General features: G+C 42.7%; 1 protein-coding gene across 1 annotated transcript in view; it reads right to left on the reverse strand.

The window, feature by feature from the left end:
* OBSCN (obscurin, cytoskeletal calmodulin and titin-interacting RhoGEF) overlaps window positions 1–16,071 on the reverse strand; it is a 172,546-nt gene that overhangs the window by 85,420 nt on the left and 71,055 nt on the right. Inside the window, exons 38-50 of the mRNA XM_065744974.1 lie at window positions 14,374–14,640; window positions 12,627–12,893; window positions 11,781–12,044; window positions 10,773–11,039; window positions 10,149–10,412; window positions 9,025–9,291; window positions 7,694–7,960; window positions 6,339–6,602; window positions 5,406–5,672; window positions 4,341–4,604; window positions 1,204–1,467; window positions 591–854; window positions 47–310 (exon numbers count right to left, since the gene is read on the reverse strand). Coding sequence (XP_065601046.1) covers window positions 47–310; window positions 591–854; window positions 1,204–1,467; window positions 4,341–4,604; window positions 5,406–5,672; window positions 6,339–6,602; window positions 7,694–7,960; window positions 9,025–9,291; window positions 10,149–10,412; window positions 10,773–11,039; window positions 11,781–12,044; window positions 12,627–12,893; window positions 14,374–14,640 — 3,450 coding nt within the window. The remainder of the gene's footprint in view (window positions 1–46; window positions 311–590; window positions 855–1,203; window positions 1,468–4,340; window positions 4,605–5,405; window positions 5,673–6,338; window positions 6,603–7,693; window positions 7,961–9,024; window positions 9,292–10,148; window positions 10,413–10,772; window positions 11,040–11,780; window positions 12,045–12,626; window positions 12,894–14,373; window positions 14,641–16,071) is intronic.

Genomic DNA, 16,071 nt, shown 5'->3' on the forward strand with positions numbered 1-16,071 from the left:
CTGCAGGGAATGAAATTGTGAACAGCTATCTGCAAAGTGAGTTTACCATTCACTGTCAGAGAAGCAGTGGTACGTTGGTCTCCACACACACAGGTGTAATCTCCTGCATCCTGCAGATCTACCTCACGGATTTCCAGCTCTGCAAGGACATCATCCTGACGCATGACATATTTTTCACTGGCTCTGAGGATTTTGTTTCCTTTCTTCCATGACACAGGGGAAGCCTTGGTCAGCTCACAGCGCAGAGTGGCTGTTTGGCTTTCCACGGCCTGCAGGTTCTTCAGCTCCTCTTTGAAAAGTGCAGGCAGGGCTGAAGGTTGTGAAATGGACAGAGGACATTAAAAAATGACACACCTCATGATGGGCGAGGACATAAAGAAACAGAGGGGAAGGAGTTTCAATTACAATTGTAGTCCTAGGACATGGGAAAAACAAATAGGCAGAAGAAGAAAAGTAACCTGGGTGCAACCAGAGCTCGAATACATCCTACAGGTTTATACAAACCCAGGTGCAGGTGGACACACAACAAATAGTGATGAGCTAGTAGAAAAATACGCAATGGTACAGACACGTGGGTATGTTTTTTTTACCATTCACTATCAAGGCAGCTGTAGTCTCCTGTTCTCCACACACACATGTGTACTCTCCAGCATCTTTCAGCTCTGTGTCGTGGATGAGCAGCTTCACGACGGTGCCCTCCTGCCTCATTTTGTACTTGTCACTGGCTTGGAGCAAAGTGCTTCCCTTTCTCCACTCTACTTGAGCAATCTTGGTCAGCTCACAGCGCAGAGTGGCTGTTCGCCCTTCTGTCACTTCCTCACCCTTCAGGCTTTCCTTGATGTGTGCAGGCAGTGCTGAGGATGCAATGGATAGAGGGTTAAATGGAGCTGCAAACAGCCTCCTCTGGTTGAAGGGCAGAGCTGGGGGAGGGAAAGGCTGGAGCAAGAGTGGGGAGAAGTCCTAGGGTCTGGTTTCACACCTACGTACTTCATAAGGTCTTAAAACCACTTTGTATTAGGGGGCTGGGATGTAGGTTTTCCCCTTAGATCAAAAAATGCAAACTAATTACTATGACCATGATGTGCAACATCAAACCCAGAGAAAACCATACAGAGGTAGCAATAAACGTGGGGGGTGGGGGTGGGGGAAGAATCAAAATCATGAGTTTGATAATGAGGACATCTAGATGAAAAACATTATTACCGTGTACTGCTAAGGAAGCTGTGGACTGCTTATCCCCACACACACAGGTGTAATCACCAGCATCACTCTCATCTAGGTTATGGATCACCAGCTCTGCAGTGGCATCCTTCTGCCTCATTTTGTATTTCTCACTAGTTTTGAGCACTGCGTGCCCCTTTTTCCACTCCACTGGCGCAGCCTTGGTCAGCTCACAGCGAAGAGTGACTACGTCACCCTCAGTGGCTTCCTCATCTCTTAAATGTTCTTTGAAGAGAGCAGGAAGGGCTGAGAAACAAAGAGCAAACGTTTTCATGACATGCAACTTTCAGCCATCAAAAAGATTAACAAGATGTTCACTGCTATCCATGCCTTGTTAATGACAAAAACAGCAGGAATGGGAAGAGCTATAACTTCCTCACTATGCTTCAGCCTGGAAAACTGGTACAGAAGGTTATACTGCCATCAGGAAAAGAAGTTAAAGGAAAAAAAGAAAAGATTTATGCATGCGAAAGATTTATGCCTACAGACCTAGCTCAAGAGTTAGAATGAATGCAAAAGGCTGAAGAGTACAACAGCACAGGCATCTTGAATGTGCTCTTGTAACAGTTAAAAGGAAAAAGAAATAGGATGTCTCCATTGTGGACATCTCAGGAGGTTCAGGAGTGTCCTAACACTGATCTCCTCTGGAACAACTGATAGAATTGTTGAGCATTACACTGGGTAGTAATGTGGTAATACATACCCTGGGAGTAGTAGGATAGGACAGTGTCTGCTAAGGCTTTGGAACGGGGTGGGGAACACTTTTGGATACAGAATATGAGTGAAAGAGTTGAAGAGGAAGATGTCCAAGCCCTGACTTTGACTAGCAAAAAATAAATATTTGGGAATACAGATGTGGAGAATAAGTGGGCAGCTACCCATTATGAAGCAGAAGAGGGGTTCGTGGGTCTTAGGACAGGCAATGACAGCCTAATTTCCTAAAGGATGTTACGAAGGAAACAAGAATGAAAGCTTCCATTATTAAAAAAATTGTTAAATAAAATCAATTAGAAGTAATCTTAAAGGGCAATGTTTAAGACAGCAGAAAGCTTCTCAAATAAACTATAGCAAGGGCATAATTATACAGACCATCCCACTCCAAGGAATATCAGGAATAGTCTGCAAATTCCTCATTGTCCCAAAATTCAGAGAGCCATAAAATGTGAGAGGCTTAGATGAGTGTGAAAGAAATACTAGAGAATAGAGAGGCAAAGTCAGAAAGGTCAGGTTCTCTGTGCATCTCAGCAGCATCAAGGGCAGTTTCAAAATTCTGGACTTGGGTACTTTTTAGACAAAGAGACGGACTAGGAAGAAGAGCTGAAAGATAATCTACGGTATGACTTTGACATCAAATGTCTCCAGACATAGCTCTATGCCCTGTGCAGTTGTACCCAGCACCTGGGTGGTGACTTCTGCTCACAGTTCAACTTCATTGTATCTTGGTTGTGTTGAATATTAGCATGCAAATTCCAGAAAATCTGGCCAGCTTGAACTAGAAGAGCCTGAATATAATATAACAAAATTCTGTAAATTGATCAGAAGAAAGAAAAACAACAAAGAAGAGGTTGGTCTTCCTCTTCCAGGGATTTATGTTGATGGTGACTCAGGGAAAAAATGAAGTGTTTAAGTTCCTTTTTTTCTAATATTAAAAGTTAATGATAGCTACAAGAAAATAAAAACTCCGAAGACAATGATATAGAACAGTCTTACTAACTTTGCAGGGGGAATCAAGCTGGGAAGGGAGAGAAACTGAGAACACTGTTAACAGGATTAGGATCTTGATGGAACAGTGATGAGAAAATAGGCTGCACTGCAGCAAGAGCACGTGCAAAATACTATATTTATGAGCAATCAACCATGCAAATACAAGATAGGGAATAATAGGAAGCAGATATTCAGAGAGAAATTTAGAATTACAGGAGATCACAATTCAAATGCAAGTCAAGATATGCAATTCTGATATGAAAAATAGCAATAATTACAATAGAATGTATTAAATGGACTGTCATACACAAAGTACATGACATGTGAACCAAGACACTTCCATCCTGCTCCTGTCTGAGAACCTCACATGGAGCACTTAGGTCCATTTGTAACCACTGTGCTTCCAGAAAGATGTGGATTAGCTGAAGACATTCCAGGAAGCAACAGAGATGAGCTGAAGTCTAGAAAACATGATCTAGGAAGAAAGTGTGAAAAATGAAGCTTCTTAGTTCAGAAAAGAGAAGAGAGATGGAGACGTGATATAAGTTTTCAAATCTGTGAAACAGTTTCACAGACAACTTTTCTCCCTCTCCACAGTGTTTGGAACAAGAAGAAAGGACCTAAGCTAGCTCAAGAAAGACTTCTGCTGGCATTAGAATGAACTTCCCAACAGTAACAATAGTCAGGCAGTGGAACGGGCATCCAGGAGAGCTGTGGATGCTTGACCATCAGAGGTTTTTAAGTGTAGGTCACAAAGGGACGATGATTGGGACTAGATGACTGTAGAGGCCCTTTGCAATTCTATTTCCCATAGTTAAACTGAACGTTCAAGATGGAACCTGTCCTTGTGCTATACGTAAACATCAACATGAAAAAGTGTGGGAAGTAAAGCAAAGACATTGACTCACTGACTTTCCAGATGAGAAAGATGGCTGAAACTACTTCCTGCTGTCCTGCATTAACTGTGGAAGTCATGGTCTCCTCTCTTCCAAAAGAAGTTTGCGGAACTTTTGACCAAGAACTGTGAAGAAGTCTCATAAGCCATAATGCTGAGTATTCAGAAATGCCAGAATACAAATCTACATAACCCCTCATCAAAGTTACACTAGAAAGTTGCACTGGATCAAATATTGTCTGTACTATTCATACTGATCTGTCATGTCCTAACCTAACTTGAAATCTAAGCACACACCTGCTACTCCATCTGCCCAGGCCCAATTCAGATGTATGTAACAGAACAGAAAATGTAAGGGTGTAGAATCCTTCTGTGTGTTACAAAGCAATACAGTCATGCACCAATGGAAGCAGGAAGCAAAAAAAAACTTGGGAAAATGTTAATACAATCAATGACACTAGAATTCTGGCTAGAAATGGGTAAAAAATAATGTGTTATTGTTGGTTGTTTTCTCTTTTACCGTGCACCGTCAGCACTGCAGTAGTCTTCTCATCCCCGCACACACAGGTATACTCCCCAGCATCCTTGACTTCCAAAGCATGGATCAGTAGTCGTGCTGTGGTGCCTTCCTGCCTCATGGAATACTTTTCACTCGATTTGAGCACTTTGTGCTTCTTTTTCCACTCCACAGGGACGGCCCTAGATAGCTCACACTGTAGTGTGGCTGTTCCACCTTCTGTGGCTTCCTCGTTCTTCATCTCTTCCTTGAAACGTGCAGGCAAGGCTGAAGAGTTCAAAACGAGGAGAAAGTGTGACTGATCCATTCAGGTAACCACTTATCTGCAGTCTGTGGGCCATGTATGACAAGCAATGCCTTCCCTAATCCAGGTAGAACTGATAATAACTCTGAGAATCAGCTGATAGTGACTTTGGAAAGACTTGTTCATAAGCAGAGCTTTATCTTATGGCATGGTCTGTGGCATGAAATGGAGAACCACACCACTTATTTCTTCAGACTCTGCAAGACTGAACCCTGCCTTACTTTGGGTATTGCCTACTGCAATGGAAAATAAAGCCAAACTGGGGCACCTAAATTCCATCATAATGCCAATCATTACTGGAAAAGCTCATCCATGAAATGACACTTCAAACATCAATCTCACTTTTTCACGAGATTTATGCTTGGGTAGTGAAATTATTATTTCACTAGACTGTGAAATTATTCTCAAAGAATGTTTAACACCACACTATTCATCAAAACTCATCACCTCAGCTTTGGAACTGTACCATCTTTACAATCAACTTCATAGTAATAATACGACTTCCCTTCTTTAGAAACTACTTGGGACATCAAAGAATTGGTCTGGAACCAAGATGAATAACTGAAATTTTTGCAATAAACATCTGACCTATGCCTGGCATTCACCAGCACCTTTGGGCCTTTGTGCAACCACATGTAGCTAAATTCATCTGAAATAAGGTCGCAATTTCAGTAATACTCTGCTTTTTCTTCTTTTTTTTCTTTTTTCTTTTTGTAATCTGTTTGGAAATAATCTGCTTTATAAGGTAATAAGGCTTTTTTTACCATTCACTTTTAGTGCAGCTGTGGTTTTCTGATCTCCATAACAGCACGTGTAATCTCCAGCATCTGCCAGATCTAAATCATGGATCACCAGCTCTGCAGTTGTGCCCTTGCATTTTATGGTGACCTTGTCACTTGTCTCCAGGGCTCTGTCTCCTTTCCTCCATTCCACAGAAGCTGCAGGCTTGTTCAGTTCACAGCAGAAAGTGGCTGTGCCATTTTCTGTGGCTTCCACGTTCTTCAATTCCTTTTTAAAATGTGGAGGGAGGGCTGAAGATCACAGGTGAAGAGAGAACACTTTAAAATTGAGGAAATACCATATCTTGACTGCTCCACTGGCTTAAAACCCTTTGATTTCTAAATGTTTTGATTAACTGATATGGTTCATGAGAGCCAAACAACTTTAGGGGCATCTCTCCCTTACTCATCGCAACATGAGTCGTAAATCAGGATTGCAAAGCAGTAATTTCATTCTAAGATGTAAGCAACAGAAAGCTGAGGGCAAGCTTTAAATGAACCTGCACAACTCTGTCTTGAGATCAGATGAACAATCAAATGGAACTCCATTTCTTAAAATTCCAGGCTGCCATGCATAATTCTCACCTGTCTTTCTCAAATGTTATCAGAACAGAACACTTTGCAATTACATTTAAGAGGTGAAACCTCAGTGATAAGTGATACACCTAGAAGTTAGTTAATGGAAAGTGGTATTTAGTACTTAATCAAGATCATCAGTATCTGTTTCCAGGCTGCATTAACGTGATGGAACAGGAAAGGGCTGTAAGACACTGTTTATCATTCTCATGTAAAGGACTGAGTAAAAGACATCTGTCATAAAAGTCTAAAGGAAGAGATGGAATCAATGCCTATTTCTGATCCTGCATGAAAGCACAGATAGTAATGCAGAAATTCCCTACTAAATGTACGTATTTTTACCATGCACTGTCAGGGATGCTGTAGATGTCTTGTCTCCACACACACAAGTGTAATCTCCTGCATCTTGTTCCTCCAGGTTTTGGATTGTCAGCTCAGCAATGGTATCCTTCAGCCTCAATTTGTACTTGTCACTAGGGCTGATCAACTTGTGTCCTTTCCTCCACTCCACTGGAGTGGATTTAGTCAGTTCACACTGCAGAACAGCTGTCCCACTTTCTGTGGCTTCCACATTGATGAGTTCTTTTTTGAAAAGTGCAGGCAAAGCTAAGGCATGTAACATAAACAGAGTACATCAAACCATTAACCAGACCTTGAGGAATTTCAAGAAATGTGTAGACATGGCACTGAGGGACATTTAGTGGGCATGATGGGGATGGGCTGGGGCTGGACATCGGACACCTTAGAGGTCTTTCTTTTTTAACTTTAATGATCTTTAGAATCAGGTCCTGTGTACCATTAAGCCATAGTTCTCTGCAAGTTGCCTCGTGTGGTATCACTGATATAAAAAGAAAGCAACTTGCACAAGGAAGTACCAGCCCAGAGGAAGGGAAGCACGTAAATACCTTTACATGGAAGAAATAAGAGGAAATAAAATCATGCAGAGAAATCGGAGAGCTGCTTGTCTCTGGTTTTGCTCCTGTCCTTAAAAGCATCTCATCCTTCAGATACACCTCAAATACAAGTGTTCCTTTATTCTGTTGGAACTGCATGTGAACTGCTGGAGGGGCATCCAAAGCTTTTCTCTATTTGCCACAGGATAGATAGAAAGAAATGTTGTCTCACTTCTCCCTAAATCAGGACCTTCAGAGTAATGGTTTGTTGGTGGGCTGTTGGTTGTGCTTTTCTTAAAGCACAGTTTCATTGGCACAATATATTGCAGTGCTGCAAAAGACTCATTTGCTCCCACATGGAAAAAAAAACCTCTTTCTAACTGAGCTCAGCATTCTTAATGAACTTTCCTTCAAGTTAAGCAATGGCATCCAGTGACATCTGAGAGACACAGAGGACAAACCCTCTGAGAACAAGCTTGTAGCTAGAGGCCTAGAAGCTTCGGGCCCTGCCAACTACTCTTTTCATTTTGAAAGCATTCAGAGGGGTCTAGGGTATGAAACCATCATGACTCCACACTGCCATTAGGTGATCCATTTCACCTGAACACTGGGAGACAGGATAAAATACAAGTGATCAGCAAACCAGATGGGACAAGGTGGTCTTTGATGACTCTTCCAACACAAGACATTTTAAATTAAGAAAAGGTTGTGGAATCAAAACATCAAAACCAGTGAGAAGACCTCTCAGAGAAAAAGGGTATTTGTGAGATGCAGCTATGATAAAGGAGAGCATTTTTTTGTTACCGTGGACTGTCAAGACAGCTGAGGTCTTCTGATCTCCACACACACAAGTGTATTCTCCAGTATCCTCTACCTCCAGGTCTCGGATCAACAGCTCTGCAGAGGTTTCCTCTTGTCTCATCCTATACTTATCACTTGATTTGAGCACCTTGTCCCCTTTCTTCCACTCCACTGGGACTCCGACCTTGCTCAGCTCGCAGCGCAGCGTGGCTGTTCCCCCATCAGTGGCCTCTCTGTTCTTCAAACCCTCTTTGAAAAATGCAGGTAAAGCTGAGGGACAGCAATATGAGCAGTGAGATGTAAGCTCCGAGGAGTTCAAATTACACAGCGATATTTAATTTCCTTTTTCCTTCTTATTTTGAGTGGACATATCAATACAAGAACATTAATATTCCCCATGAATCAGTATAAGGAACAAAACGTCGTCACTGGGCCAGGATCCAATGATTGCTGTAACCCTCAGAGATGCTTCACATGTACTCAGAGAAACAAACCAATGCAGACAGAATTAGAAGGCCTTTTTTTTTTTCCTGTGAAATTTCAAATAAAAGCAATGAAATTGAAATTTCGGGAAAAAAAAAGGGTTTCTCACAACGAAGTTTTAAGCCATAATGGAAGCAAAATGTTTTCTAAGTTTTAAAATTAGGCAAATGAAAAGGAATTCTACATTAAAAAAAAAAAGAAAGAATGAAACACCGAGTTTCATTCTAGAAGTCAGCTTGAAATGAAGTTGTTCATTTCAATACGTGATAGGAAAACAAGCAATATACTTCCATTGACATGTTCTTTCAAACATGTGCCAGTTGCAACAAAAATAATAATTTAGAATAATTATCACTTAGGTAGTTTGCACTTGCTTTGCACAGGAGAGAACCAGAACACAGTGGTTACTGGTCTGTATGTATTAAACCACTTTGGTATCCCAAGAAAATAGAGGGTGGGAATAAAATTCCAGGGTTTTGAGTTTGATGAAACTTTAAAAACATTAAGTCAAGATCCCTTTGGGGCCATCGATTTCAATGTTCTCGAGCACTATGGGGATTCTAACAAAGGAGTTTGCAAGAGGGAAAACCAAGATATCAACCCTTGGTAGCAGCAATCCTGGTTGTCTGTTTTTTCCCCAGTCTCATACTCCTCATACTCTGACACCCCTCCTGTGCCATGCACACCAGCCGTGTTGATGCCAACAGGAATACATCACTGATGTCAGGTGGCTGAGGATGAAGGCCTGGCAGAGGAAGGAGGTGGCAGGGTAACGAGGTGCCTGTTGCCCACATGGACAGAGAAAACACAGATAGTTAATTTTAGCATTTGTCTTGATTCTTTTGTTTTACCATGTACTGTTAAAACAGCCATAGTCTGCTGGTCTCCGCACACACAGGAGTAGTTTCCAGCATCTGTCATGTCTAGATTTTGGATTACAAGCTCCGCAATGACACCTTCACGCTTCATTTTATACTTGTCGCTTGACCTGAGGGTCTTGAGGCCCTTTTTCCACTCCACATTAGCAGCAGCCTTGTTCAGCTCACAGTGCAGAGAGATGCTTTTACCCTCTGTAGCTTCTTCATTGGTCAGTTCTTTGGTGAAAAGAGTGGGTAGGACTGCAGAGTAAATGGAATACGGACATGGCATCAAAGCTGAGAAAGCCTGACCCACGATCTACTTGCTCTCTTCCTTCATCTCCCTGAAGCTGCATGCCACAAGATTTTCCTCACACTCCAGGATTATGCTTTAAAAGTAGATTTTAAAGCAAGCTTTTTTTCTATCTACAAACTTTGGTTAACAAGTCATTTACCCTTTATTTTAAGATCATAAAAATAAAGGCCATATTTCAGCAGGGCACCCACAGCAACTTGTTTCCCTTGAACAAAACAGCACTTCTACAGAAGTGCCTGAGCTGGGGCACTGTCTATATTTTTATAACTGGAGCCAAACCTTAAGCCAAACCCTTGCAAATATGCTGCTATCTTTCTGCAGAGATAGAGCATATGTTTGGTGAGAAATGAAACAAAACTGATTAATAAAAAGGGGGCCGGGAGCAGTAAGAGTGTGAAAAAAGGAATATACTTTCATTAAAATACTCCTAACTTAGCATCACACTTTGATGAAAACTCTTTCTACCTTAGGAACAACAGATGTAGCAGCCTAGGAAATTAAGAATAGATATTAATCCAATCTCTAGGACAATCCCTGTGAGAATAATTTCCAACAGCAGCTGCACTGAATTAGGAATTGTGTTGAGAGGGAGACCAGAGGTCATTCAAACACAGCACATCAAGAGCACATCAGGTGAGAGGAGAGGCAGAGAGGCAGTGGTGGGGCAGGGAGAAAGAGAGGAGAAAAAGAGGAAAGAAAAACCTATCAGCAAGGGTGGGAACGGGAAAGTGTGGAGAGGTAAAAGGCAGTGGGGAAAAAAAGAGAAGGAATTCAGAAACGTGTGCTGAGAATTTCTTTTTACCATTTACTGTCAAAGTGGCTGTAGTCTGTTGATTTCCACACACACAGCTGTAATCACCAGCGTCCGCCGAATCCAAATCCTGGATCACCAGCTCTGCAAATGGGCCTTCCTGCTCTATTTTGTATTTTTCACTCGGTTTGAGAACTTTATTCCCCTTTCTCCACTCAACAGGAGCTGATTTGCTCAGCTTACAGTGCAATGTGACTGCCTGGCCCTCTGTAGCTTCCTTGTTCACCATTTCTTCTTGGAAGAGGATAGGCAAGGCTGAAGGATGCAATACCAACAGAGATGGAATCAGAAATATAATGAAATGACCTGGACCTTTTGGTGAATTATTGGACTGCAGGGTATATATTTAATCAATGGCACTACTGTTAAGTTATATAAGGGGAGAAGACTTTCTGAAGCAGAGAGAAGCAAATTAGAAAGAGCAATACAGAACATTGCTGAGCTGCCTCAAAGGAAAACAAGAACAAGGGAATACTCTCTACAGGACAACTGGCTCCACAGAGCTGACAACGTGAAACCTGTACAAAATCATACTGACCAAGCGTCAGACAACCAGAAATGTTGTCAAACATGCTAAGCTTGGGGTTTAATGAGGAAGGTGGGTAGAATGTTTACCATTCACTCTCAAAGTAGCTGTGGTCTTCTGGTCTCCGCACACACAGGTGTAACTCCCAGCATCAGCCAGGTCTAGGTCTTGGATGACCAGCTCAGCAAAACGGCCTTCCCGTCTCATTTTGTACTTGCCATTTGGCATCAGTGCCTTCCCATCCTTCCTCCACTCCACTGAGCTGACTGCCTTGCTCAGCTCGCACTGCAGCGTGGCCGTTCCACTCTCTGTACCTTCCTCATTCTTCAGCTCTTTCTTGAAGTGAACTGGCAGGGCTGAGAGATGCAGAATGAACAAGGGGTTGCAACCCAAGGCACCTCTGGTCAGAAGCTGCATTGTGATTTATAAATGAAACCCCAGACCTTATTCCAGCACCCTTATCCTTAAACATATCTGTCTTTTTTTTTTTTTTTTGTGGCTTGTAACAACATTCTCTAGCAAATAGTGCTGTTGCAGTCAGTTTCTGATTTGACCAACACACATACAAACAGCAGTCTAATCCAGATAGGAGGCAAAGAATCCTCCTTAATAGAAAATCCCAAGGAATCTTTTTCCATACTAATTGGGGTAGACATACACGAACATTAGCAACTTTCACTTGAGAAGACATTACAGAAACACACATGCTACACTGAGAGTGGTGAAATCTGGTTGTGGATGGAGGCTGGGGGAAAGGAGTGGCATGGCAACTTGAAATAGCAGAAGGACGAAAAGAGTAGGCACAGGACATAAAGGATAGGGTTGACACAGGACAAAAAGGCAGGTGTTGAAAAGGAATACGTAGAGAGGAAGAAAGAAGGGATGGACAGAAACATTCCAGAATTTCTGAGTTATTTCTGACATTTTGCCATTCACTGATAAGGCTGCTGTGTTTTTTGGCTTCCTGTTACACATGTATAAGTGGAAGGATGAGAAGAGTAGACAGAGGATGTAAGGGTAGGAGTTGAAAAGGAATGTATAGAAAAGAGAAGGACAGAAGTATTCCAGAATTTTGTGAGTTATTTCTGACTTTTTACCATTCACTGATAATGCTGCTGTCGTTTTTTGGCTTCCCACTACACATGTATAGTCTCCAGCATCCTTTGTCTCCAGGTCATGGATCAGCAGCTCGGCCACCATGCCCTCTTGTCTCATCCTGTACTTGTTACTCGGCCTGAGAACAGTGTGCCCCTTTCTCCACTCCACGGGGGCCTCTCTGCTCAGCTGGCAGCGCAGGGTGGCCGTCCCACCTTCCAGAGCCTCCAGGCTCTTAAGTTCTTCTTCAATGAGTGCAGAGATGGCTGAGGAGTGAAGCATTGTCATTTTACTTTAGGGGCATCATTAACAACTGGCTTCCTCTTTATGGGTCTCAAAAAGCCAAACCAAATTCCTTTGGCATAGCTAGTGGACCCTGACTTACCTGCACTTCCAAGGCTCTACTTGCACTTATTTGCTGGGATTTAAAACCAAAACAACTATTTTTCAATCATTGGAACATAGAGGCAATTATTCCTCTGCTGCCCAAATGCTGTTGGTTGGAGATGTGAAAAAACTGTTTAAGTAAAGAAAAATGCATATTCTTTAGCAAAACATATTCACCATCTTCTTACCTCCCAGCTTAGAACTCAGGTGTCTATGTCCTGAGCAGAAAACAGAACAGTTATTTCCAAGGCAAGGAAAAATATGTTTATATCAGGTCAGGGTTATTTGATTGATAGGTTTTAGTATCAAGTTACAGTCCTAGAACACAGGTAACCTAATGGACACAGCGTGAGCTGCCTTTCATTTGTACTGATTCCATTTTTTCTGAGCACCCATTGCAAATGTGCAGGACCATGGCAAGAACAATAACAAATGGTCACAAGCAGGTGTCTCATTCCTACCATGGATTTTGACTTGGGCTGTGGTCTGCTGGTCTCCAGTGTCACAGGTGTATCTTCCCGCATCTTCTGGCTCTGCATTGTGAATCACCAGCTCTGCCAGTGTCCCCTTCTGCTTCATTTCATATTTGGCACTTGCCTGGAGCGTGGCTTCTCCCTTCTTCCACACCACAGAGGCATCTGCTTTTGTGAGTTCACAGCACAAAGAGACAGATTTCCCCTCTTCTGTTTCCGTGTTCTCCAGGGTTTGTTTAAAAAGGACAGGCACTGCTAGAATACAGGAACAGGGATCAGGACAAACCCCCACTGTAGAATCGTAGAATAGCTCAGGTTGGAAAAGACCTTCAAGGTCATTGATTACAACCTCAGTATAACCATACTACCCCAACTCTAACAAGCCACCACTAAATCATACCCTAAGCACCACACCCAGAGGGTTTTTAAACACATTCAGGGATGGTGACTCAACCATCTCCCTGGAGGTCCTATTTCAGTGCTTAATATTCTGTGAAGAAGTTTTTCCTGATATCCAACCTGAACCTCCGCTGGTGCAACTTGAGGCCATTTCCCCTTTCCCTGTCACTGTCACCAGTGAGAAGAGACCAACCCCGCTTTCTCTGTAAGCATCTTTCATGTATTTGAAGACAGCAATGAGGTCTCCCCTCAGCCTCCTCTTCCCCAGATTAAACAGCCCCAGCTCCTTCTGTTGCTCCTCATAGGACATATTCTCCAGGCTCTTCCCCAGCCTCACTGCCTTTCTTTGGACCTTCTCCAGCACCTCAATGTCCTTTCTGCATTAAGATGCCCAAAACCGAACACGGTACTCAAAGTAGGGCCTCACCAGTGCTGAGTACAGAGGGAGGATGACTTCCCTAGTCCTGCTCACCACAGCATTCCTGACACAAGCCAGGATGCTTTTGGCCTTCTTGGCCACCTGGGCACACTGCTATAGGATCACAGAATTGCTCAGACTGGACAAGAGGTGCCCCATGGTCATTCAAAGTCATAAATCATAAAATCATAGGATGGTTTTGGTTGGAAGGGACCTCTAAGATCATCTAGTTCCAACCATCCCACTATAGGCAGGGACACTTCCCCCTAGACCAGGTTGCTCACAGCCCCATCCAGCCTGGCCTTGAATGCTTCCAGGGAGGGGGCATCCACAGACTCCTTGGGCAACCTGTTCCAGTGTATCACCACCCTCACAGTAAAGAATTTCTTCCTAATATCTAGCCTAAATCTACCCTCTTCCAGTTAAAACCATTTCCCCCTGCTGATGGCACTCGAGAGCCTTTAAAGAGGATGTCTGGTGGATTTGAGGGAATCTAAACATCAATCAGTCCACCACCTGCAGTTTGCCAGGGATTAGATTTGACTGTGCAGTGCTCCTTTCTGCTCTTCCACGTTATGTTTCCACGTTCTGCCTGTGCTCCCAAGCTCTTTATCTCTAACTCCCATCTTACAGCCGTGTAAAACAGCTAACCAATCAGCCTACTCAGCAGGAAGAGATAAGATTTAAAAGCTCAGATGCAAGACAATGAAATTACATGAAAAATACGTACAGCTACTTCCACACGTGCAATATCACCATTATATTTTAATCATGAGTTTGTAGATGGTGCTACCACAGCAAAGCAGTGCAGAGTGGAGGAGGGGAAGTTGCTTTTTAGATTGTTTTGTTGGTTTTTTTGCAGAAAATCTATACAGCAACACAAAAAGAAAGTGCTGCAGAGCAGCCAACGCTGCTTACCGTTTACTTTCACCTGAGCAGTGGTCTTCAGTTCCCCAGCAGTACAGGTATAGTCCCCAGCATCTACGGCTGTCACATCCCAAATGATGAGCTCTGCCACAGTACCTTGCTGCTTAAATTCATATTTCTCGCTGGCATGCAGAACAGTGTTTCCTTTCATCCATTTCACTGGGGTATCAGGTTTGCTGAGCTCACAAGTCAGTTTGACTTGTTTTCCTTCCTTAGCTTCTTTGTTTTGGAGCTCTTGCTTGAAGAGAAGTGGCATTTCTGAAAAGGGACATTGTACACATTCAAGCTTGCAAATCACCGTTTCCTTTCTGCTTCATTGTTTTTCATTATTATCCAGGTAGAAAGCCACAGGAATGAAAATGCACTAGCAAACAGAGTAAACAGATCACATCTGGCTGCTAGAACACTATCACAGCAAAAAAGTATCTGAGACCAAATGCTTTCTTCCTTTTAACCACTATTTGCAATAGCTAAAGACAATTGCTGCTATTATTGGTGTTATTATTAACAGAGGAAGATGCTTCCAATGCAGTAGCACCGTGTGCAACTGGTCTCAGCACTTGGAGCAATAGTAAAATTTAAGCTTTAAGTATCTTTAGCAGTGTCCTAATGCTCAGTTATTTGAATTTTTCTCCCCTGTCCCCCTAGCAATAAGCATCAAGGTGGTTTATTGTGTACAGGCATAGATGCAGAAGCAATGCCCTACTTCAGCTTCCCTTGGCATTCTGGGGAGACAACCAAATCCATGGAGCAACACACAGAGTGTACAAAACAACCAAAGCCAGTTTCATGGGTGCAACTTAGACATGTCTTGGTGACGTCAGGTTTGGGAGACACTGAACTAGATTGCAGATCTGTGCCTAGAGCTGAGCAGCTGGTACAATAAATATCATCCTCACTGAGGTCACCTGGCATGTAACACAGAGGACACAGAGAAATGACAGAGAACCTTTTCTCATGACCAGCAGTGTTTTGGGTTTTTTTTTGTTATAAGAAACCACAGCAGATTTTTATCAGACATGAATGCAGACTTAAAAACAGCACCAAAGAAACGCAGAACACAAAAGGGTCCCTATGGACGCTCCTGTGCAGGCTCTATCACAGCCTGGGATTCAAGATTTTAAGGTCAGCTGTAGTGGAAATAGCACTTACTGGGGAAGAGGAGAAGGAAAAAAAATGTCTAATAATAATAATAAAAAAAAAAACCAGTCCCCCAACAATAAAAGCAATCCTTCTCTTTCTGGCTGGTGCTGCCTTCTAACACAAGCTGATGCATATGCAGGTGAGCTACTGATCCATGGTGCATTTGTCCCGTGGCTATTGAAAAACTGCAGCCTATTCTTCTGTTCCCCTTTCATCTCTAGTTTGTGGACACCCACAGTGACACTGGCTCTGACTTTTTCTGCTGTTGTTGCATTCTGCTGTGACCATGATCGATAAAGGAATGTTACAACAGTGTAATCTGTTGTAGGCATCTTTGTGACTTGATTCCTCTGATCTAAATCCATGTTTGAATCCTACATCCATCCACCCTGCTCTGTGGAAGGAGAAATGGGGGAGGCATGTAACACTCATGGGTAGTTGGATAACACTCACTATGAATGCTTTTTTTTTTTTTTTACCTAGCAGAAAAAATCTTCATCATTCAGGTCCTACTGAAGTCAACACAGATCTTTTCTAGAACCAAAT

The sequence above is a fragment of the Cyrtonyx montezumae genome, unplaced genomic scaffold (assembly GCF_038088225.1).
Source record: "Cyrtonyx montezumae isolate F1298 unplaced genomic scaffold, pur_monq_1.0 scaffold_32, whole genome shotgun sequence".
NCBI classification, from domain to species: domain Eukaryota; kingdom Metazoa; phylum Chordata; class Aves; order Galliformes; family Odontophoridae; genus Cyrtonyx; species Cyrtonyx montezumae.